Source organism: Oxyura jamaicensis, chromosome 7, assembly GCF_011077185.1.
Source record: "Oxyura jamaicensis isolate SHBP4307 breed ruddy duck chromosome 7, BPBGC_Ojam_1.0, whole genome shotgun sequence".
In the NCBI taxonomy this organism is placed as follows: domain Eukaryota; kingdom Metazoa; phylum Chordata; class Aves; order Anseriformes; family Anatidae; genus Oxyura; species Oxyura jamaicensis.
The window spans coordinates 8,396,441-8,421,430 of record NC_048899.1 but is presented as its reverse complement, the minus strand read 5'-3'; the positions used below and the strand labels follow the sequence as shown (position 1 = coordinate 8,421,430).

General features: G+C 42.4%; 2 protein-coding genes and 1 long non-coding RNA gene across 6 annotated transcripts in view; 1 reads left to right on the top strand and 2 right to left on the bottom strand.

Moving 5' to 3' along the window:
- VWC2L (von Willebrand factor C domain containing 2 like) overlaps positions 1–563 on the bottom strand; it is a 38,346-nt gene extending 37,783 nt beyond the window's left edge. The window contains exon 1 of the mRNA XM_035331776.1: positions 497–563. The gene's annotated coding sequence lies outside the window, so the exon portion shown is untranslated. The remainder of the gene's footprint in view (positions 1–496) is intronic.
- The window catches only part of LOC118169946, an 893-nt gene extending 242 nt beyond the window's left edge, over positions 1–651 (top strand). Inside the window, exon 2 of the long non-coding RNA XR_004752386.1 lies at positions 295–651. This is a non-coding gene — a long non-coding RNA (uncharacterized LOC118169946). The remainder of the gene's footprint in view (positions 1–294) is intronic.
- A 50-nt stretch (positions 652–701) lies between these two features.
- Positions 702–24,990, bottom strand: part of SPAG16 (sperm associated antigen 16) — a 398,567-nt gene continuing 374,278 nt past the window's right edge. For all 4 annotated transcript variants that reach the window (XM_035331772.1, XM_035331769.1, XM_035331770.1 and 1 more), the window contains one exon: positions 702–1,063. In XM_035331772.1, the coding sequence (XP_035187663.1) occupies positions 885–1,063 (179 nt within the window). In that variant the 3' untranslated portion in view covers positions 702–884. The remainder of the gene's footprint in view (positions 1,064–24,990) is intronic.

Genomic DNA, 24,990 nt, shown 5'->3' with positions numbered 1-24,990 from the left:
GGGAGAGAAAAAAAAATATATATATATCCCCTCCCTATGCCCAGCGGATCTCTTGCGGTTCAGGATTTGCCACAGCGGGGGAAGGAGGGGGGAGAAGAGTGGGGAGGGGGCTGGTTAGGCGGTAGGCAGGCAGGGGGAGGGCGGAGGAGCCCCGCGGCCGGCGGGCCCCGCTCCCCTGCGGGGACTCCCCAGCCCGAGGGACGGGCATGGCCGCACCGCGCCGCTCCGCGCCCCTTATTATTATTATTAATAATAATTATTATTTTTTCTTTTCTTTTTTTTTTTTTCTTTCAGGGGAAAAAATAATAAAAAGGAGGGAATGGGAAAAAAACCAATGATAATCCAGCTGCGGAGCGCTCAGGCTGTGCTGCGTGCAGCCCCTGCGCCCCGCGGTTTTTCCGCGGGTGGCCCCGCTGCCGTCAGCGCCGCGCTCCCCAACTCGGCCTCCTTCCTGCCCCGGCGGAGGCCAGAGCGTTGGCTGCACCAAAAATCCCACCTTGCTGCATTATTAAAACTTCACGTCTTCCCGCAGGCTGCAATTGGAAACGGGGAGCCGAGCGCTGGTGGCTCTGGCGGTGTTACGTTCAAAATCGATCTCCTTGCAATTCGGCTGCTCTGTCATTAGGCGTCATTGTAAAGCTATTTCTGCAGGAGCAACCAAACGGGAGCTGCTGGATGTTCGGAAAAACAGGCAACGTAAAGAGGGAGAAACCAGGGATTTTATTCGGATAAAATGCAGAATAATACTCCTCTCAGGAAATTATGCTCCCTGAAAACATTAACTACGGAAACACTTCACTAAGCCCTCTCTGCTACGCTGTCAAATCATTTTTCCCCTCGTAAATCCTTGAGGTTAAGGTTACGTGAAAACAGCGCGCTGGTCCTCAGGTCCAGAGGCAAAGCATACCGTCGGCACCCCCCGAAAGCAGCCGCCCTGCCTTGTGATCGAAGGCAACGCTGTGCACTTCTTCCTCGCCGTGGCCCCGCAGGCTGGAGAGCTGCCCCAGCTCCAGGTACAGCACCTTCACGGATCCATTGCCGCTCGCCACGGCCACGGCGCGACCTGAAATTCAGAGCAAAGTTACCGAGGTTTGCGAAGGCAGCAGTGAGAGAGAGAGGCTGGAAGTTTGGGGCTTGCCACTTTAAAGACGAGCCACGTTTTGCGTGCTCCTGTTTTCGGAGATAAATGATGGGAAAGTTGGATAGATCAATGGTAATGAGATTGGGTTTCGGAGTGATTAAGTGAATCTGGAGACCCGGGCACGCTGCTCATTAGGCGCACAGCTATTCTACCTGGATTTGAATGCAATTATTTAGGGCCAGATTCCGACATGCAGGCTGAGCAGCAGATGCTCTGCTGATAGCTGGAGGTATCAGAATCAGACCTCACTATTACGTTGCTGTTCTTGCACAGCACTGCAATAAAGGAAAGGGCAGGTTTCCAGCCAAGTTCCAGGGAGGTCAGGCATCTAGCTCAACTGAGTACCTTGCTCCCCAAGAGCCTTATGGAAAAGCCAACCCAAATTAAATTTGGATAGAACTAGGTCTAAAGGTAGAAAAATAAAAAAACTGGAAAAGGTTTTAAAGAGTTTCCAGCTTCCATGTGCTTATTTACGAACCGAACGGACTCAGTTTTCATCGCCCTCAATGAGGCAGAACGTGTTTATAAGTTGATTGTCTTTCTGCTTAAATAACAGCACAGGTAACAGCTGGTAAGCGATACGTTTCAAGCACTTTTATTTATCCAGCCCCCAGATACACTCTCTCTCCTTTCAGAAATTAACTATAATAGTCATGAGTTTCACGTACAGAAAAAAAGAAAAAAAGAGAAAGGATCAATACATTCATTTCAGAGCAGATGTGGTCCTCCCAACAAAGAGATCCTTGCATTCCAGTCATGATCTCGGGCAAACACCTTTTTCTATTAGGAGCAAGTTCAATATACCCTCCAAATGATTACAGCTCTTTTTATGTATCAGTATTTTCTCTCCGAAAGCAAAGACATCACCAGCAGACGAATAATTAATATTGACACTGACAAAGTCAATCGGACACTAAGGCCGTCATTTTGGGGGAGATTATGAAAAATGGGAGAGATTTGGGCCATTTTTAGTCATCCAAGTTATTTGCCAAGAGGCCAATGGGAACACATTACCCATCGGAAGTCCTCACAATTTGCACCATGTGCAAGCCATAGGGGCTTGGGCATGACTACAGGATGTATAGTTTATCCCGGGAATATATTGTCTGTCCTTCCATCCAAACTAACTCTTAACAATGATCTAAGACCCACTGGCTCCAGGAAGTAAACAAATGCCGTTTCACCATTAATGAAAGCAAAGGCATCGTCTAAACCAGCTTACAAAATACTTAATCACGCGTTACGCTTAGCGTGGCCATGGATATCCGTGCGAGAAAAGGAACTAGAAAGTAGAGCTAACCATGATAAATATGCCCTATTTGCAAACCTTTATAACTACCCGGCTTCTTCGTCTAGAACAAAGCCTGACACAGCAAAGATCTGTAGGATGGATTAGAGTGTCCAAAGCAGCAGATGTGAATATTTATTATAAACTCTCTTCCAGCAAGTCTTTGCTGACAGAAGCATTGCATATGGATTTCACTTGCAGCCAGACTCTCCAGGCAGTCGTTGGGATGACTTCTCCAGGAGCCAAATAAATGCCATTTCACCTGGAGCTCTGACACTGCAACAGCTGGGCAGGGGGTTAATGTCACTTTCAGCTTCTTCAGATCCCTAACGAACGCGTTCGTTAAAAAGAGAGGGACAGTAGCTGCACAAGGTGCACCAGCAAACTGCTCGTGCCTCCCTGTGCCGGGGAAAGGGTTGAGGTTTTCGGGGCAGCCCTGGTGAGGATTGAGTCATTTCACGCACAGTTAGTGCCAGCCACGCCGCGACGTGCTACGGCTGCTGACTACGAGCACAGCGGCTTCCCTGCTCTCTGTAGCAGAAGGATGCTACAAGGCAATGCCTGCGAGAGGGGAAGAAAGGGGAGGGGAAGGCGCAAAATGAGAACATCTCATTTCTGTCACCCTTTATGTCAATGCTGATCTACACGCTCGTAACAATTTGCTCATTATAATGTAAATTTACTCCCTCCTTCCTTCCAAAAGGAGATGTTTCTTTTTGGAAAGAAGGAACAAATTGTGTTTTATTGCTCTTTCAAAATGTTCTCCAATTAGGAAGCCAAACAAAACCTATTACATAATTGTCATGCAAAGCCCTGTTTTTATGAAGGACACTCGCGCGCCAACAAAGGCACTTTGATATAACACTCAGAGGAAGACAAAAGCTTGGAGCTATTTTTTTCTTCATACACCTTAGGACGAATTGTCAGGTGGGACAGGTCTGGGCAAATTCACTGAACTCAGCAATTATGCTGAATTATACTGAAATGAGCAGTTTCTGGTTAGAAGACGCAAAGCTCCAAAGAATGAGACCTCAAGATCTCACAGCCTTTAGATCTCAAACTCAAGGTTTGAAAGACTTCAAACTCACCAGAAGCTGCCCCAGATGGGCAACCCAGGGAGCAAAAACGAAGCTTGGCTCTGGCTGCCCCACGCCCGTCCTGAGCTCTTACTTCTTCCTCAAACTGGCAGACAGGAGTGATGACAAAGGACATCTCCACGCCAAAGAGACACTACAGTAACAGCCTCTGTACTAATTACAGCTAATTTGCTGTTGCCCATTGCTAGAACGTAGGCACTAATTTTTCTGATGTACCCCTATTACATCCTTAGAATAACATAAGCTCTGACCATCTGGTCATTTGCTTCAAAAAGGGTGCAGTGAGTTAGGAAAGGTAGAGAGAATGGCAGCAAAAGCAATGAGAGGTATGAACAACTTCTGTGCAAGCAATCACTAAGAGGGATGACTTACCCCGAAAAAAAAAAAGTATGCTAAAATGTATGTCTTGTAACAGTCGCATTTCTTTTGGGAGATGACTGAACACCCTCTGAGTGACCCATGCCTTTCAGCTCCTCTTTATTTTCTTAGCATTTCAGTAAGGTATGGCTGCAGGGTTCCAGCCCCAGCATCCTACAGAGAACAGCCTCCGTTCCCCGTCTCCCATGCGCCGCCTCGCCATGCTGCCGCTTCCAGCCTGGCAATGGCCTTTGCTGTAGGCATTGATTAATTGCTAATGCAGTTCTGCTGTTTGGGCCGGAAATATACTCGTACCTTATAACAACAGTAAAAATCACCCGTGCCCTTTTAGAAAAGTATTTCTGATATTAAAGACGTATCCCGTTGTTGTTTTGAGACCAGAACTGAACCTAAAATCAATTAGTACCTCAAATGATGTGGTTACTGCTATCACACGTACCCCGCTGTGGGGAACAGGGTAATTACGATGAATTTATCTTGTATGGACATCTGGCCCAGCCAATTTTTCCAAATGTACATCAAATTATGGAACAAAGAAAGGCCATAGCCTTTAAGTACCAAAAGCAAGAATCTGAAACAACAACAACAACAACAACAACAAGTAATTTTGCTGGAGTCTCCACATTGACCTAAACATGTGAGCTTAAATCAAAGTTACTACACTGCCTGAGGCTCAGGTATGTTTCATATAACAAGCAACACACTTTTTCTTGTCCATGAGGAACTTTGCATACCTCTGGTGCCATGTAAATACCAAAGCCTCATATGCAAATACAATATGAAATCCATCTCCTAATTTGAAGGGGGGGCTAAACGTAAAATAGGGCTGGTGCGTTGAAGCAATTGAATTTAATTTGCGACTGCGTTTCTTCAGACCACAAAACCAGACAAGATTAATTTGCTGGGTTGATAGGACCAAATTACCTGGGGTGGAGGTAGGAAGACCTCTGCTTGTCCAACGACAGCTTGACAATTTATATTCCATAAGATCCTAATGGAAATCACAGCCATGATTACCGTCTTCTTTGTAAAATGAATTTTGAGTGAAACCTTGCCAAGACAAGGTTAAGCAGTGCTCCCCTTGTTTGTGTGTTCAAGCAGCTGGAAGCAAGGCCATCTTTGCACTGGCAAAGCGGAGGAAGCAGAGCAGGTTCAAGCTGTTAGGCTCTGGCGGCCAATAGATGCTGTTGGCCAAAGCCTTAAGATTTCATCTGAAAACAAGCAAGCCACAACCGTGGGGGCTGTCAAGTGGCTCATTTCTCCAACAGCTGGATGCTGAGCTGTCTTTGGAGGGCAGCTAACAGATAAAATCTGCTGGCTGGCTCCCATTACACATGACTCCTGCTGTGGTTCACCACGTTCATGCTTCCACGTCTGTCCAAAAGGCAACCAAAGCTCTCATCGGTGAGCCCTTCGAGGCAACAGTTACCTCGAAGCATTAAGTTTTTCTTCAGGCAAACCAACTGACGAACCACCTAACACCCAATTACCAAATTCTCTGGCAATTCCTGTTCTGGCAGACAAGTTCCTCACATTTCTAGAGGGTTTTAGCAGCTTAGTGGTTAATAAAACAGAACTGCAACAAAAGTCATCAATGCCACAACTTACCGTAGCACGTTAGGCTCGGACACTCATTCTGATTACTAGCACTATTTGCTGTCTCAGAATAATTTTTTTGTCCATAGACCCATCAGATAACATTAACTCTTGGTCAGCTACCAAGCAGAATGAGGAAAGTGAAAGGAAAGAAAATTCCCCTGTCTGTAACAGCAGCTTTTACACCCAGAGTAGGGGATGCTGGATCTGGGCAACTGCTTCTAATAAAGGCAGGGCCATTATTTTAGGCTTCACTGTAAATAATTCAGATGTAGTAACTCTGCCAATTTAAAAATACTCACACTGCCTAACCATAAGCAAAGCATTCATCTTCAAAGACACAAGCCCTGTAATTTATTTTTTCATTAAAATTACGATCTTGCACGGATTTAAGAAATTCTGCTTATCATAACTGCATAGGGAAGCCTGAGACCATTAGTGATGGCAGAGATGAAATAACGTATCAAAGAAAGAAAGAAAGAAAAGCTTTCATCAATAGGGAAATGATTTTTATACACATCAGAACCAATTTAAAGAATTCTCTGGGATCAATTTAGATAGACAGAAATGCTTCTCAGCATTTATTACCTGTGGAGGGAATATTGATCCCATCCATTGATTTCTCCTATGCACATAGAGCAGCATCAGTTTTTTTTTTTGTTTGTTTGTTTTGTTTTTCTTTTTGTTTTTCTTTTTGTTTTTTTTAAAGAAAGATGCCCCAAAGTGGAAAGTATCAAGAAACTACTTATATTTTAAGGACTTCCATTAATGGTTCAACCAGCGTCATTACTCAGAACTTTTCAACTCCATTCAAGAGTAGGCAAAACGTAATTCAGCTTATTTTCCACACATGATTGTTAGTCAATATAGAGAAGAGTTTTGCTGAAACCATGCTCATCAAGGGCTACTAATTTCTTATGTAACATATTGTGCCAAACAGATTTGCTCTCCTGTTCCTGTTTTTTAAAGGCACCTCTGCTTGGGGTGGTACTATAAATCAGACACACAGCCCTCTTGGATTACATTCCCTCTGCCTGAAGACCTTCGGTCACTACTGGAGCTGCAGCCACGTGCACCGACACGACGATCATGCAAGCCAGAGGTTCTCCTGGGAACAGGGCACCTCTGTGCTAGGTGTAAAAGGCAAAATACCCCAGCCCCTGCCTGGAGCACTCTGCAGTCAAAGAATAATTAGAAAAAAACAAGAACCACCACAACAACAAAGGCAGCAAATAGATCAGGGAGGAAAAGGCTACAGGTAATTATGAGCTTAATTAGCCATGATACCACTGCCTGGCCGTAGTTAAATGATTTATGGGCATTATGGCAGCAGGAGAGGACTCGGGTCCAGAGTAATATCTAAGCACTGCACCACTTAGAGGTGCTCAGGCTGCCTCCTGGAGCTTCTGCCCCCTACACCCAGCTAGTTAAGCTACGTAGAGCTGGTTTGGTGCATGCCCAGCCAATGTGACTTGCTTCTCAGCCTGGGTGCTGCAAGGCATGACAGCGGCTTTCTGACCTCCAGATCCCGAGTTGGTATCACCCATCCTGCAGAGAAACTCCAACTGGATGGGCTCGGATCCTCCCCTGGGAAACGGGAGGAAATCATGGAGCTGCTTTACAGCATCTCATGGTCTGGCCCATGGTTTTACTTAGTAAGAAATCAAACAAAACGTTAATTTTGAGGAAGCAGGGAGGAGAAAGGCAGATGGGAAGGTTTCCAAACACTACAATGCAAGATTCTTCATGCAAATGTTCGCGTGCTTGCCTAAATAAGAGTAAATAAAATGCTTAACAGATGCTGCAAACTATGATAGCAGTGGCTGTAGATAAAATTCTTCATTACTGTCACACCATGCAGAATGTTATTTACCAAGCAACTGATTTCACCATACGATAGATGCTTTACATTTTTTTTTGTTCTATAAACAGCTTTCAACAAATACAGCAATTATTTCTCATCTTCCAAATGTACACTACATTCTGCTTAGGAATGCACTTTTTTGACATTGTTATAAGTCCTCCACTCTTAAGCGTGAATAAATCCTTCTAAATATTCTCCTCTTCGAAATAACGGCAACCCCCTCCTCCCATTGCCTTCCCATTGTGTTTATTTAGACCTTTCCTGCAAGAGGACATAGAAAAATAATCTTGAGCAGGCTGTAATTCACTTGCAGCAGTTTACTAAATATTCTCAATAATGGAGACCGAAAGACAGGCTGAGAAAGAGCGAAGTCCAACAATCTGCTGATAAAGGCTTTTAAAATATTGTTACCAAAATAAAATCCTTTTGTCATTCTCTAATGTAATGACTATTTTCCTTCCTCAGAAGTATTTAAACAGACAGAAATTTGGCAAAGTATATTAGGGAAAATTAGCTCATCTCAGAATGTACTTACACTCGTGACTCACCTTATGCAAGTGAAGCCATTCAAAATCAGTTTAATCATGTGCTTAAATGACGGTAGGATCAGGGCATCACAAACAGATTCATTATGGCACTAGTGAGCTATAGCACAAGGTCTTGTAATGAACAGAGTTGCTTTTGTTTGGCTTTTAGCAGTACACTAAGGGTTAGACCTTCAAAGAGAAAGGCAGCTTTATTAACTGTGTGGGGGCATAGCATGCAAGTTTCCTAGACCCAATATTTAAAGAAGGTAGTAAGAGACAAGTAAGCGCGGAGAAGTTCCTCAGGCAGACTGCTCAGGTGGAAGGTGAGTCCCCTGGAACACAGAAAACCTCAAATTATCCATGCAGTGCATTAACACAAGTACAGTTATTATCTTTAAAAACCCGTGTGTAGAGATTTGTCCTGGATGAAAAGTAAGAGTGCAGCAGGATATGGCCCTGTGCATTTCCCCTGGAAGATAAGGGTCTGGAGTGATGTTTGGCCAATGGACAAAGAGGACTTCTCTCAACTTCCTACTGTGAGGAAAATGTGACCTAGATGAAGGGGCATTATTTCCAGATCGTAAACAGATCTCAGAACTCGACAAATCCTTTTTCAATCAAAAAATCACCAGAAAGTTACTTATAGCAAAGAAAGCATTTATCTGATAGAAGAAAATCCTTTCTATAAAAGAATTTAAAGCTTTTTTTTTATACGGATTTCTAGACCCAGACCATTACTGCAAAGCTACCTTTCAGCTGGACTTGAGCTTGTTTATATTAGATTTTATTTGGCCTTTTGGTGGCATTTGGGATTTTCAAAATGGTTTGAAACAAAATAGAAAGTCTTAAAGCAGAAACTTTAGGAGCAGAGTCTTCAAGATGTAAAAATATTTTTGGATGTGGAAGTGAGGCATGCTTGAATACGTTCAGGAGATAATCAAAAGTAATCTATTAAGAACGAAGGGCAAGAGAATCTCCACCTTTTGTCCAGAACTGGAGTTCTTGCTTGAAAATTTCTCCCAGAGAAGAATATTTTTGTGCATACAATAGGAACACATTTGTGTAGCTTACAGTGTTACCTGTAATATCTATATGTGGGCACATGTCTCCAGATGAATCTACCTTGAGGAGGGAAAACAAACAAACAAACAAACAAAAGTCACAGCAGAGCAGTAACCTCTGCAGGATTGTTGGTGGGGAAACTTCAGAGCAGTGGCATCAGCAGTGTTGTTCCTCTTCTTGTACTTGTGCTGCCCAGGGCAAGAACATGATAAAAGGCTCAAATTTTAAAATGCTGCGTGAAGAGAAGGCAATGGAGGAAAAGAGTACAGATCAGTATAGTCTGATGATCTTCAGGAAGGAATAAATCATCATAAAGATGCCTGCAGAAGTTGTGAAGCTGAAGCTCTGCTTACAAAGAACTCTCTGAAGGACTTTTTATAGGACTGCGAGTGCTCCAGAACACAGGTAAAGTTCCCTTTAATATCTGATTCTGAAGAACTTCTGTTAAAGTTGGATATTGGAAGCAGCCTATCCCCAACTGTATTCCATGTAATATTATCTCCACAATACATTAGCTAGTTTCTTGGTGTTCTGAGAGTGTGAGAAGAAAAAAACATTGCACTTACGTTAAATAAAAATTTTCATTTAAAATATAAAACTTACTGATGGGTTAACTTGGAAAAATTAAGTCACAGCAAAACTGCTGTCACCACAAATTGAAATTTATTCTAGTTTCTGCTACAAGTGAGATCCCTGAATATAGATTTGGGTGTAAAAACATGCTTTCCTCTGAACTTCCTACTTGACTGCAGCTGTATGTATTTTGGGCATCAATATATGTCTCATTTTTAAGAATTCCGTTAATTTGAGCAATGTATAAGGACAAGAAGAATTCCACGCATGCAGGAACATAGCTCTGACTAATGGAAACACCACTTTAAAGGCATTCAGAGAATAGAAGATAACCTTTTATTAATATTCCATTCTTTCTCCTTTCCCCACTCTCTATTTTCAGATGCCTGCAGCTGTTCAGTTAAAGCCTCTTTGATCCTCCTTCCTTTCTCATATGATAAGATAGATATGCTTGTGTTATGGAAGAGGAGACCATGATGTGAACGGTGACTCATTTTTCCCTTGGACAGCACAGCATATGCAGCATCCTTTCCATTAACTCAAAGGGAATGGCCAGACTCATCATAGTTTTTTGACACAGGGTGGGATTCATCTCATCTGCCCTTGCCATCCCATAGTGGAAACCAAGACGAGTAGTTAATTCACCTGGGCTCTGGAAAGAGCAGTTTCCAGTGAGAAAATCCTCCTTTTCAAAGGAAATCACCTGCTGCTTTTAGACAGTTATGGCAGGTGATTGTGCACTGACTAGGAGCAATTCTCCATATCTTGTTTCAGACACCTGAGCCACGGGGGGATTAAATCCCACTTGAAAAAGAAATTCCTCTAATTTGCACCAATGGCAAATGTGTATACCAGAGCTTCTGAATGGAACTAGACACTTGTAGGCATCCCAAGGCACTTAAATACCACTGAAAGTCAGGCTTATGTAGGCAATGACAACGTAAACCCCATCCTCAATAAAGAAATGCATGCAACTACCATGCGGTGGCAACAATCCATAATATAAGAAGCATTTGGTAACAAAGCAGATCATGTGCATCATCAATGTTTTGTAACCCTAATAACTCTGGGATAAGGACTTATCTCCACTTTATGTCCAAGCTTACTGAAACGAACAGTAATTAACACATCCTTTTTTTATACAATAGTTTCGACCCCAAGAGCCAGCACTTACAGTGCAACCAATAATCACTGCTGACAACAAAAGTCCACCAGGAAGGTGGAATGAGACAAAAGGTTTGCCCATTGCTCTGCACATCTGAAAGCCAAACTTCAGCTTACTCCTAGAGTAGGCATTACTCCTAGTACTCCTTCAAGCATGAGTCCTGAAAGCTGCTACTTCACAGAAAAAACACTTTTGAGAAACAATGCTATTGACCTTGCTTTACCTCTCCATGTTCTCCCTAAATGTTTTATCTCTGAACATGCTCCTTAAACAGAAGTTTGGTGTCCTTATGAGCCTGGATCAGGGCAGAAGCTCTGGGTAAACACTGCTGATTCCTAATGCTTCTAGCACTCATCAGGCTTTCCTAGCAAATAAGATGACACTTCCATTCTGTTCTCAAAGCTAGTTTGTTGTTACCATGATTATTTCAAGCTTTGAGGATGATTTAATGTACATGGATTCTGGTTTCTGTCAAGTGAGCTTCTTCCCTACACGAAAAGTGCTGTTAATGCACTGCCAAGAGAGCAGAGCCTGCCTCCTGCTGTGTCCCAGCCTCCAGCTTCACCTCGGGTTTCCCTGCTGGCTCTTCCATGCCCAGTCTTTTGTAGCTGTCCAGGTATTTTCTACAGTGACTGGAAAGAGACGAGTGGAATCAAATGTTCTCTGTAGGTTCTCACTCCATAGCTAGCCCCATGACCAGACTGAACAAGTTACTCCATTTTAAAGTAGCCAGATAGGTGGCTCCAATGCCATCCTTAATCTTCTCAAACTTCAGCTCTCCCAACTCGTAAGTGGGTTTATTTTATCTGTTTCAGAACTTTTCGGGATTAAAAAAATAGTGATTTTTAATCCTATCTTTTCTGGCATTCACTCAGTATCTGGTACAATGGAGCCTTCAGACGTTGCAAACACTATCATGGTAATTCAAGTGAAACAGAACATTACAGAGTGACTAGTATCTTTCTTCCACATTACAACTAAATAGTATTTTACCATAATAGTAAAAACAGACAGACACACAGGAGGGGTATGAAAACAAAACAAAAAGCACAAGTAGCAAAACGGGCTCAATAATCTCTTTGCCAAGTAAAAGCTCAAACAAAGAGCTGACTTTTAACATAAGCATGTTATTGTCAACAGCAGCATCTCTATTAGGCTTGTTCCCTTTCCTAAACATTCCTGTTACTGTCATTTCTCAGGTTTGGCATATTCTCTGCCTTGACAGCACAAACACTGTGCCGTAACATCTGTCAAAGAGGCTCGCTGATTTCTTCCATCTTCTGACACTTGCACGTCTTTAATACCAGGCTGTCAGAGCGCCGAAGAGAAAGGCGGGTGCTTCCTTGCTCAGCGCTGTTACTGTGACTACCATCACACATACTTTAATCATTAGCCTTACACTGCTATGAAATCCTGACTTTTATGCCCTTGGAGTCCCATGCTAAGAAATGCTGCTGGCATGAATCTATGGTAGGGGTTAGCGAGCTCACTTGCCCGTGGAGGTGTCTTTGTAAAAGGAATTCCTTACATTCGACAAAGCTTATGTAGTTTCTTAAACTTTCTTTTGTGACTTTTTTTTTTTTTTTGAGAGGGGAGCTGCAGTAGGTATAATGATTATTCAGTGACAGGCGTAGGTGAAACCCAGCTGCTAAAAATAAACCTCTTTACACCTGGGCTGTTTTGTCCATAGGCACGCTAAGAGAGCAGACGAGCTTGGTGGGCAGTAAGTTTTCTGCAGTGCAAAACGTCTTTGATCCAATATTGAGATAAAACCAAGAGAGAAGGAGTCCAGAAGAGTCAATGGCCTGAAGCACTTACGGCACTTGCTTCACAGGTAGCATCTCCGTGTTCCTCTTCCTGCTGTGCTCTTCTCCCCCGGGCAGCTGGATGAGCGAGGCCCAGGTTGGTAACTACGCTGGGATTGCCCTTGTTGATTGTGTCCTCTCTTAGCTTTATACTTTGCATATAAAAGAAATGAAAAAGCTGGTAAAGAAGATTTTTGAGCCCACAGATCCAGGCACGGCCCTGAGCTGTTGCAGCCTCTGTGATGCTAACTCCAGTTAATTACATGGTACGGGCTGGCTCCAGAGGCCCTACAATTAACAGGTTTCCAGAGCCTCATCTCCAAGAGCTGAGCTTGTGCTATGCAAAGTGCATACTCTCAGGTGCTGTGAGCCAGGTAAGCTGGCAGAAACCACTGCTAGATGTTTACCTGGCTTCTAAGTGTCTGTACTGGTGCCCCAAGGGCTTCTATTCACAGAGAAAAAGGGAACAAAAACCCAAATCTCTAGTACTTCAATTGCCCAGGAACATTTGCTGCAGGAACCTAATAACTTTAACAAGTACAAATCCACAAACACCATGCAAGAGCATTAGTGAAGCCAGAGACTTGTTACTGAGCAGGGGCAGGACAAGCCTGGAGATCAGTTCCAGTGACAGCCTTGCTCCTTGTCGGCACACATCATCCCGTGCCTCAGCTCCCTGTCCGCGATGGCAAGTGATAACACGGCTTTGTTCAGCTTATCTCCTTCCACTGCCTGGGGCAGGGACTCTTACAGCTTGCCCAGCGGAGCCTCGAGGCAATATTAAAAAAATCATAAATAATAACAGAAGCGTTTATTGCTGTGAGTCAACAGCAGATCTCCTGGCCCCGTGTGGACAAAGGCATCAGCTGAACCATCGGAGATAACGCAGTGTCACCTCCTCAGGCTGCTCCGCTCCCGCCGCTGCCAAACTGCTCTCACCTCTCGTCAAGTGATAGCTAAATACTGTAAGGAAATGCAGCCTGGCTGCTATTGCTTACAGTAATGAATGCTGCTGTCGAGTGTAACAAACGTCCTCTGTCATGGAGGCATTTATGACACTACTCCTGAACTGCTGGATAGCATCCAATAAAAATCTATGGCAAGGTAATGGGATGTGGCTGGGGAGTGTTGAAAAGGGATCCTAAGTTAATATGGTTCTTATAGTATCAGGCATGTGCGAAGCATCTTGTAACACCACAGCCACGTGATAGTTAAAGAGCAGAAAAGCTCACTGTAGGGTGGATCATACGTTCTGCAGATTGATGGTGCTTCAAATGCCGCTCCTGACATTTCCTGCCAAGGTTTTAAGCAGGGTTAACACTTGTGACTATTTTGTGGCACATCCCATCCTTTAGGAGTCTGGAATATATGAATTGCTTTTCATTTGTTGTCCTGGACTGATGGGTACATTACTGCCTTTATTCACAGACAAAAAATAATAATAATAATAATTCTTTATGGATTATTCATCCACTGCCTGAGAAGCCAGCATAGGTCTGAATGAGTTTGGCTCAGCCCTGCAACCTGAATGCCCTTTCAGGCCTAAGTCCCTGACATGTAATAGTTTCCAAAACAAAAAATATCCTGTTAGACTCAAGCAGCCTCTCACATACCAGGTTCAGATAGAAAATATGCTTCTCATTCCTTGAACTTGCCATTTGCAATACTGCTGACTGCTTAGAGATGCTAGGTGCTCTCTCCTGTGCTCACAGAGCCAGATACACACTAAGATGAGGGAGATAAGACTTTGTAAGTCCAATCCATCCCCTTCCTAGGACTGCATAAGGACAGGTAGTTTTAATCATTTTCATTTATATCTAGGTTTCCAAAGTGAGCTGACAAGTCGAGGCATCCATGTTTCATTTGCTGGATGGCTTCAGCTAATATTTAGGCTGTCACAGTCTCCAAAAGATGGAAGATAACAGTCTTCTCCACCGTTGTCTTAACTTTTCTCACTGCTTCTTCTCTTTTTATATTCTGGAAAACCCTCGGTGATAGGAGGTAACTTTAGCTTTTACGATCTTAGAAGAACTGAATACAAATCCCCATGTATATCTTTCATATCTAACTACATAATTTTCTGCAGCCTTCCTGTCTCCTTTCAGTTTACCCCCCAAAGCTCCTGGTGAATACCTCAGTGTTCCCGTTTCTTAGAAAATGTGCGCTGTGCTCTCACAGCTCCTTTCCTCCTCCATCGATAACTCTCCTTCTTGTATTGAAACTGTACCTCTACCTGCAGGTGCGGCTCTCTGTGCATCTTTCTCAGTTCTCCTATGTCCTCCTCATCTTCTTGATCAGCCCAGTTCGTTTTTCCAGGCTCCTCACTCTTTTACGATCACTCGTATCAAAGTGGCCCCACTGCAAGCCACGGTTTCCAGCTTCCCACCTGTCTTTCCATGCAGGGAGCTCTGCATCAGGCTAAAACATCTCCATCTCTGGCAGTCCACTGGTTTGTGTTTTCTAATTTTGTGCGTGTGTGTGTGTGAGTTGTGCTCTTTTGATGATTTCTAAAAAACTCCTGTGCATTTAGCTTTCAAACCAGCATGCTACTGCTTTGGCAAGCTCAGGGATTCCTACATCACCCTTCTGACAGGATTAAAAAAATGGCTGCACAGAGAATCACTTACAAACTTCACTGTCCAATGCAAATTTTAAACATTGTTGTAAACTCTTCCTATATTATTCTTAATTACAAAGTTGCCTATTAATATTGTACTGTAATAGGCCTGTAGGGAACCAGAGCTATTACAGTGCCCATTTTTTAGTGTCATAGCACAAGTCTTACTCTTGCAGTGCTGTGTGATTGGGACAGCACAGACCCAGGTCCCACTCCAAGAAAAGTCAGGCTCTGGGTAGGGCAGTTATCACCCAGGCACAGCCAAGGAACCTGCAACCTCTGTCTTTCTTCTTCATTTATATGGAAGTCCTCCAAACACTCTCCTCTGGAAATAACAAAGAATGATCTTAGGGCAGAATTCCAGGAGTTTATTTTCTGTATAGGAAAACTGTGGGTTAGGTTATGTTCCCCACATTGGGCGATCTTCTGTTATAAATATGACATATTATGATTAAAATAATCTGAGATTTCCATTAGATGATACTTTTGGTGTCTATCCTTTGTTCCCACTGTAAGCAACCCTTCAGATGTGCCACCCTTGAGATCGTGTAGGTTCATTTAATTACATTTGTTATAAATCAAAGTTCAAACCTGCTTCTAGATTTTCTGCAAAGCTTGAGATGCTCAGGATTGAGATTCTGTTTGCAGCAACTACAAAGGAAAAAAACAGCCTCCATCTTCATATACAAACTCTCTCCAAGTTGCTCGTATCCATCCAAGGTTTGATTCAGATCCATCTCTGATTTTCCTTATGCAGCACTAATAGGCTTGTTAGGGAGCTAGTTTAGTTTCACAAGAGCTTTAGCAACATAACCAAAGCAACCACGCCAGGATGCATAAATGGAATTTCAACAAGTACTTTTGAACAGAACCTTTTCCCAAAATTGTTTTTCTGTAATTGAAAAATGTCTTTCAAATGGAACCACTTAGCATAGCTCTGAACTGTATCCAGAATGGTCATAAACTGCTGCTCACAGGCTAAGGGCCAAGATTTCAACTTCAGATATAAACGCAGTAGCAGATGCCAATACTGCTAACAGTGAAATCTGGCCTAATATGCTTGATTTTAATGGGTTTGTTTCTTTGTTCTAATTTCTGCTTGCAAAATCAAGGCATGTGTTTAAAGCTGAGCTCAGAGGAAATACTCTTTGAGAAGACTCACCACAAAAACTTGATCCAACCCAAGCTCTGCTCTGCCTCAAGCCTGTAAGGGAGCCTTCCCCAGACTCTCTTACTCTTTATAAGCAACAAACAGACCAAAAGCTCGAGCTTTGATTCCTTCCATCTACACTGCCTCCATGACATCTCCAGTGAATAATCATCTTCATTTCTTTTTCTCACCACGTTCTCCCAAGTACCTATGACTCTCTTGCTCCACCATCCCCATACCAAACTGCTACTGAGATCCTACTGCCACTGGATCCAGCATTCTGAATTCCTACGAAAAACTCTAGCTTCTGTATTTACTCCAGCTGTTTCTGAGCTAATACTTCTAGGATAAAATGGATGAGAATTCCAACAGGAAGACGATAATAACTAGAAATAAATGTGTATTATCTGTTTTTCTGATCCCCACTGGTAAAATATTTTCTTCCTTGCAATTTTGTCTTTGCACCACAATAAATCATAGGTAAATTCCTGATTAAATCTGAGGTCCTAAAGACATCAAGTAATTGTAAGAACCGTTATTAGAAAATCATTTAACTCTCAGAATCTACTGATTAAGATAGAATTCATGTGATTCTTTTTGTTGTTATAAATACAGTTTAAATTAAGGATAATCTTCTAATCCACTCTATTAAAAAGCAATTACAGCAAGAGTGCATTAACTAAGAATCAGTTGCACATCACAGAGACGTAACAGATCCAGGACGTTATTACCATGCATTCACATGGAGGTGACTGAACAACTGGGGAGGACATCAATTAATCCACTTAATCATTTAATGCAACAGGCTTTAATTTTCTAATGAAATGCACAAAGTTGTCAGGTGGTGAAAGCATGCTGCCTTGTGAATGCTAACCACAGCACTCACTGTTTTGCAGATACTCTTCCCCTCACTTGCAGATGTGGTATTGTGCTGTGTACTGATGCTTTTCAGGAAACATCGAATTATTAAGTCCAAAGTTTTAAACAGAATTGTTGAATCCTCTCTAAATTAAAGAAAGAAGGGGGAAAAAGAATGAAACAACAGCAAAACCCCATTCACAGGTTGTTTTGGATGCTAAAGAGATATTCTGCTTAAAAATTAAAGCCACATTTTCCCTTAGTACCTGAAGAGCCATCATTCAAATCCTTAAGTCAGTGAAAAGTGTTTAGTATTAGATCTGAAGGAACAAAAGAAATCAATGGTAAATTTAGGATTAGGACCTGAATCTATTTCTCAGAACATTAAATCATGCCAGAAAACCTCCTTTTGAAACTCTCTGCACTACACGGATCAGTTCCCATCTCAAGCTGCCTCAGTAGGATGCATGGGCTAAGACTTTAATTCCTCTGAAAGGCACGGGAGTATTACAAATGGTTTGCCCCATCCATTGCCTGTATATGCAATTCGTATATCCATTTGTCTTCTGCACAACTATATTTCAATCTTATTTTCATTAGTAACTTGTACTCTATTCGGATTAATTATTAAATGAAAAAGAATATCATTACATACAGTGGAGATGAAAAGCCTGCAAATGGAGGAGCGTAATCCACTCATTGCTTCTCACAGTGTCATAAATCCACAAGTGCTCGAGCACTGAGATCTGTCACCTGCATCTCAGCGTGGTGAAACGGCATCCCCTCCTCTAGCTCCACGCTTTAGTGCTCTGAAAACAGAGTGTGGCCCCAGTAGCTTTGTATTACTTATTGATATTCCTTGGGTCGCCACTAATCTGCCCTACGGAAAGAGAGAGTGTTCCTTATTTCAGCCAGATTTATCTGCAGAGCACTTTTCCCTCGGTGCTTAACGCTGCGGATGTGGCAGGCACTCCATCCTGGCTGGCTCAGCCCTGCCACGCTGGCGGGGGACCTGCAGAAGTGAGCTCCAGAGTCCCCTGACACCTCCTTTTCCTCATCTAGGTTGTTAGATCAGAATTGAAGCTTTTCCAGGATGGAAAGATGAACTTAAACACTTAGAGTATGGGGCTGCTAACCCGGATTATGAGGCTCACCAAACTTTCCTCTGTCTTCCGTATTCTTCCTTCCCCAGATCAGGTCCTTCAGAATATAGTTCCTGTCACTGTTCAGGACATAAATTAAGAGCTGTTTTTTAAAAGCTTGGCCTAAGTTTTAAATACGACAATAATTAGAAGAGCTGAAGGCTGAGTAGAGATTTGATGATGCAGAATAATGCTTGTTTCTTAAACTTCATCTCACTGTGATTTTATACTAAAAGTAAGTGTAGGAACCTGAAACCATTTCAAATTAGCCTGGTTTTATCTGTATGGTTAATTATTTTTAAGTGTGTCGTATAAACTAAGAGGCATAAGATGCTCAAATTGCTCCCAGCAGAAGAGGAAAATTCTGTTTGGAGGCATAAAGGATAAAAAGGGGATCGAGTTAAGCAAGAGGTCAAGTGTCACTTCAAAATGGCCACCACGGGCCACAAGCAGAAGGGCACTGTGAGCAACGACAGCCAAGGGGACAATCCTGGAATCATTAAGGTTGGAAAAGCCCTCTTCAGGATCACCTGGTCCAACCATCCCCTACCACCAATGTCACCCACTAAACAAGAAAAAATGTCTCCTAATTTCCAGCCTGAAACACCCGCACACAAGTGGGTTCTGAGACTGAATTAAAACCATCACAGAGGTTTTGCACAGCGTCTGGCTTGGTTGGGGGATCAAAGACAAACTAGAGAGAGCTGGACTGTGTCTGAGAGAAGGAAAAAGAAGGGTCGGAAATGATAGCCAGCCGAGATCGCCCCCAGGGGACAGTGGGGTGGGCCGGCAGTCCTCCAGCGACGATGGCTGAGTCCTACTGATTTCTAGACCGGAACAGAAAACTGACTTTTGCTGATTGATACCAGCCATTAGGAAAGTAGCTAAGCAGCAGGAGGAAAGAGTTAGGGAAAATGGCTTGCCAGCTAGTGGAGTGATATCCTGAGACAGAGCATGAATCAGTGTGCCCATATGTTCTTGCCATCGCACCACGATGCAGCATTCTCGTTTCTCTCCCATCTATTCTGCGATTTGAAGACAAAGCAAAACTAAGACAACGGTATGAATGCATCTGATTTGCTTAAAAAATAGAGATTTGGTTTTGTTCATTTTGTTTGTATGTGAGTGAACTTTACTGGCTGCATTTATATTGCCTACTTTGCACAGTCTGGGGCCAACCTGAATGTTTTTTAAGCAAGAATTATTCATTTAGCAGGAACAGATAATTCATCGACTATCTAAATTGTTTAGGCAAATTCCTTGCACTATCAAAGCTTTTGCTTCTCACGTGTTTGTGCAGTTTATCTATTACTCTCTCAAATGCATGCCTAGCATCTTTTAATGCATTCTCACAGCTGGAAACCCACAGTTGGATTTGAAAATCACGACTTCAGAGGCAAAACACCAACACCACCAAGTCCTGAGAGCCATCTCTGTCTGTTCCCACTGCTGCCAAGCTCCCGATTTCTGATCTTAAGGACCTGATGGAGAATAAATACATGTTTTGTTTGATTTCTATGTTATTAAATCCTGTTTGTGCTTCTCCCAGATACATGTCACGACGTGAACTTATTTCACGCCACGATGGATCATGTCATCAGAAGTCATTATTCCCAGTGGAAATACTGCAGTTGCTCGCAGGCTTGGGTGCATATGATACTCCCAGCTCAAGATCTTGTGATCGGAATGAAATTCATAGTATGTAGGTAATTACATCTGGTCCTGTCCTGTGAAGATACAGGCACTCCGAGGCAAGTGTGTCAATACTCTGTGTTTATATTTTTGCAAGATAGGAGAAATTCAATTTTATTCAGCTATCTCCCAGTGACTTTCTGCAACTATGTATCAGCAGAACTTTTTTTTTTTTTTTTCACTTTTTATTTTAAAGATAAATTGCTTGGTGCACTATCAAGGATACTTAGAATTTAAGAATAGAACCCATTAGCCTGTCACTCTTCCAGAGACACAGACCTTGAAGAGTCTGAAGAAGTAGTCGTTACGTGACAGCATAATAAGGATGTCAGGCCCCCTCCCTCCTCCCCCAATCTTCTTGAACGACATTTTCCCCAGCAGGGAAAATTAATACACTTCAAAAGTTATAAAGTGCAGGAAAACATATATCAGCCATCAGCGTGATTTTCTAAAATGAAGTAGTGTGGAAACCACATTCTTAATCAACTTTCGTAAACCACTTCTCTTCCTTTTTCTATTAAAAAAAAAAAAAGGAAAAGGAATAAAAAAGCTTCATAATGCTTTTACTGTGTAGCATTAGATTTGCTAGTGAAGTGTGGAATATTTTTCTTCTTATGTTATTAAATTTCAAAGACATACTCCTTAGGGCTTGTCTTAAGTCTGTCATCTGCGCTGCTAGTAAAGACTCTTAACACTTGGACAGCTCCATCCCTCCCCTCGGATCCCACCAGCAAATCAATCACAATGGCACCACCTCTGCTCGGTGCCGGCTTGCCGCAGCATGCCAGAAAATGTTTATATTTCATCACCGCTTAGCTGGGTTTTGTCATCGCCTGAGAGTTGTCTGTATCACTTAGGAAGAAAGGGACACGCACAAAGGGGTTATCTCCTTAGCGTCAGAGGAAGCGTGATTCTATTATTGGATCACAGCAAAAAGAGCGGCTGGTATCTTGGAAAGGATGGAAACCAGAGAAAAAGTTACCAAATTTAACTAGGGCAAAAGAGGAGGAAAGAGAAAAGAACAAAGAAAGGGAGAATGGAGATGGATACAAATGAGAGGAAGATGACAAAGGATTACGGAATATGAATTGAGAAAATGTTATGTCAACAGGAAAAGTAAGCAAATAAATAAAAAATAAATTGAGGTAAAGGGAAACAAAATGAAACAAAGCCAACAGTTCCATCCTAAAATAAGAAGCAAGAATAATTACTGATGTTCTCCTCCCCTCCGGTGCCTTCTACACTATTTTCTAGGTGTGTGCAGAGAGGAAAATGTAAATTATTGCCCATCGGTGGAATCAAACAAAAGACAAGCATCAGCTCAGGGAGAAAAATGTACCATTGTCTGACTTGCTGATGGTAGGAGGCATTACTTCCCGGTATCTGTAAGGACCTCAGCAGAAGGTCAAGCTACAGAGCAAGCTGAAAACAGATGTCCTTGACAATGATTCATGTCAACAAAAAGGAAAAATTCCAAGTGCTGAGATGTTTGTGTCACTGACCTGTCGGTGTTCAAGGAAATATTAAGACTTCCTAGCAAACCTGTTTCCCCAGGAGGGCATAAGGCCAGAGAATCAGAAAGTAGATGAGAAGCCTGTGAGACACCCAGAGACCACAACTACATCAGGGACTTGCTGTGGAGAGGCTGAGCCCAGGTTAGGACCCTTGCAAGTGAAATGGGAAAGTCCAGAATGGTGTTGACCATTCTCCCTCAGACACACAACTGAGTTGGACCAAGTAGATCCAGAAGCATCCTGGGAGAAAAATTAAGAATGCCGAACGGTGGATCCAACTGACCAAATGCAGAGAGAGAGCTTCTAGGCACTTCAGAAGAACCGATCAGTCACAGGAAGAACAAAAGCTGCCTTTCCACCGTATCTGAAGCTGAGAAGGCAACTGGTAGTTGGTAGCAGTTTAAAGTGTTGCCAGTTTCCTGATTAGCTCCCTGCGAAATAAAACAAACGAGATGACAGATGATGATGTCCCTATCACTGAGCAATAGTTTTTGCTACACAAATCGTGTTATTTTGTGTTTAGGAGAGGCAGCGTAGTTGTATTATTGAAAGAATTGCTGACAGCTTCTGTTATAAATGGTCCCAAATGGTACCTCCTGCCATCAGTGATGGGAGAAAGATAGCAGCAGGCAACGTTGTGCGCTGGAGTTAGTTTTCCTGACTACTACTTAAGGAAAAGGCAGGTTTTCTGTTGAAGATCAGATCTGTGTTTCTTAGTGGCTCTTAAGAATGCTCTCAATGGGAATTGTCTGCTTTGTAAAGTATGGTGGTTTCATACAGAGCTGCTGTTCTAGGGAGAAATGATACAGTTTGAGTTAATGAATGTGTTCTCATTACAATGAAGCTTGGTGGGAATTGACTTTAAGACCAGTATGGCAAACAAGAACTGGGCTCTTTTGGCACAGCCCAACTTTGAGGTACTGTGTTTGCTTGTGGCAGGCTGCAGCCTCTCTCCTGCAGTTAGGTGCTTGCCTGGGAAGCCAGGCATCTGCATAACCCCAAGTGTGCTTATACTGGATGTGCTGGGAGACTGCAGGGCTCTTCCCCCTCCACCTTCACTCAGTGGGCTTCTTGACATCAGCTTTTGCTCTAACTGCAGTTTAGACCATCCTGGGGTTAAACACTTCATTAAATTTTCTGTATTTTTGCAATTTCAGTATTTTTTTTTTCCTAGAAGTATGAGTTAATCAGCCAAGCTGGGGTTACAAGAGCAGTCCCAGATTTCTTGCTTCAGCTATCCAGAAATTTCAAAGAATCAACTTGAAAAATGATCAAAACAAAAACAAAAACAAAAACAAAAAAACAGAGCAAGCTGCAAAATGACCTGGATTTTTTGATAAATCAATAGAACCCAACTGGCACGGTGCTTGATGATTGCTCTGAGCATTTCTGTAAGCACAATGGAAGAGAAAAAAGGCATGTAGAGGACTGAATTTCACTGACAGGTCAAGTGCCAGCAAAGGTGGCTTTGCTGGCAGGCTAGTTAGGTCTCCAATTTACCCAACATAATGAACATACATTCTCTCTCTATTCTAAACCGAAATTAGAATCTGTCTGAATAGAAAAGTTTCTCGGTCCTCTAATTTACAGTCTGGTAAATATACAAAATGTATTAAGCTTTATAATGCTCAAACTGAGGTTCTAATCATGCTAAAAATTGCGTCTTTATAGAAAGCTTCAGGTGCGCCATTGTGGACTGATAACTGGATTTGCATCTCCTGTGGCCGTGCCCGGAGCTAGCATTAAAGAAACTTACCTTGGAAAAGAAAGAGATGATGTCAAACCTTCCTTAAGTGAAAGAAAAGGAGGGGGTTGAAAGTGAACGTGAAGAAAATTGGCCAGGAATGATTTTTCTTTACCTTCTCAAATAAATACTGTAAATAAAAGTCTTTTCCACTGTTTGTTTATGATAGAGGGCTAAAAACGTCACTGTCTGTAAGGTCAATTACACCACACGAAGTGAATTACTGACCTTGCGGGAAATCCTGCCATCAGTTGCTGCAGACTGCACTCAGAACAACGGACCTTGTATTGAATTACATTATGCTAATTAATTTTCAAAGAAAACTTAGGGCAGTAACACTTGCTCTGAAATAAGAAAAAAACTGAGCACTAAACAGTTTCTGTACTGAGATGCACTTGACCCTGGAAAGAGCACGAAATGCACAAGGTGGGGTGTAGGGAGGAAAGGCAGCACAGCCACACAAATTGCCTTCCACAAGCTTGGTCAATGCCTCTACTACTGCATTTGCCTACCATGGTATTTTAATGAGTAATTACTGAGAAATAAAAGCAAGCCATGGCAGGGGTAGAGCTGGAAGAAAGAAATCCTTAAAAAAAAACATCAGGGGATTTTAAAGACCAGATTTAAGAGGGTCATTCTTTTAATTTTAATATTGCCAGCATAAAACTTAATTTAATGCAACAGATCTCAGCTTTTATTTAGGCAGTTATCCCACTGCATTAATGGTAAAAAAAAAAAAAAAAAAAATTAATGGTAAAAAAAAAATTAATGGTAAAAAAAAAAAAAAGTCAATATTTGTATTTAATCTATTCTAGAGCCAAATAAACTTAACACCGCCCATGCTGAGTCCATCTGAGGCAGGGGGATTTGGTTTGAGGACAAGTCTCATGTGATGAGTTGTACCTAAAAGCTCTCTAAATGTAGAGCCTCACCTCGTCTCAGGGATTCAGTGATGAAGGGATGTCAGCACGTCCCACCTCTCTCTTATTCCAGTCTCAGCACTCATCTGGAACCTCACGGGCACAAACCAGAAAGTAAAGGGTTTTCTCGTGAGAGAAAAAAAGGTGACCTGCTGCTGCCTAACTAGTACTTTGCCAATAGATACTCCTTACAAGCATCAGAAGTGGAGGAGGATATAAGTAAATGAGGAGATCAAACTCGTGCACATTCTCATTCATTTACATTAAGTAACTTTGTATCTGAGAATAAAGCTGGGTGCAGAATACTTGGAAAGAAATCACCTGAAGGCAGATTTGTTCGCTGTTCTCATCTCATGGTCCTTTTGCATGCAAAAAAACCATTAACTCATGCATTTAAAACAGACAGGATTCTACACAAATTTGCCCAGGCATCCTAAACGTATATTCATTTAGATACCAGAATAAAAACCCGTCAGGCACTGCATACCTCTCTTTAAGAAGACTTCAGAAATACAGTTTGAATTCTCTTTTAAAGACGATTGAAATTTTGAGTCTGCTCTTGGAAAGAGGGAAGGCTTTTTTCAAGCAATTTAGAACTACTGCTACTTGCAGGTAGGTAGAAATCACCCCATCCATTCTTCCATCCATCCATCCATCCATCCATCCATCCATCCATCCATCCACCCACCCACCCACCAAATACTAAATGAAGGAACGGCTGGTGTCCAAAGCTGGGTTTCTGACAGTGGTGGACTGGAGAGGCTGTGGAGGAGCTGTCACTGCCAGTGGATTTAAGTTCTGCAGCATGCTGGCAGCCCTGACAGGCTTTATGGCAGCAGGGCTGGATGGGAGTCCCT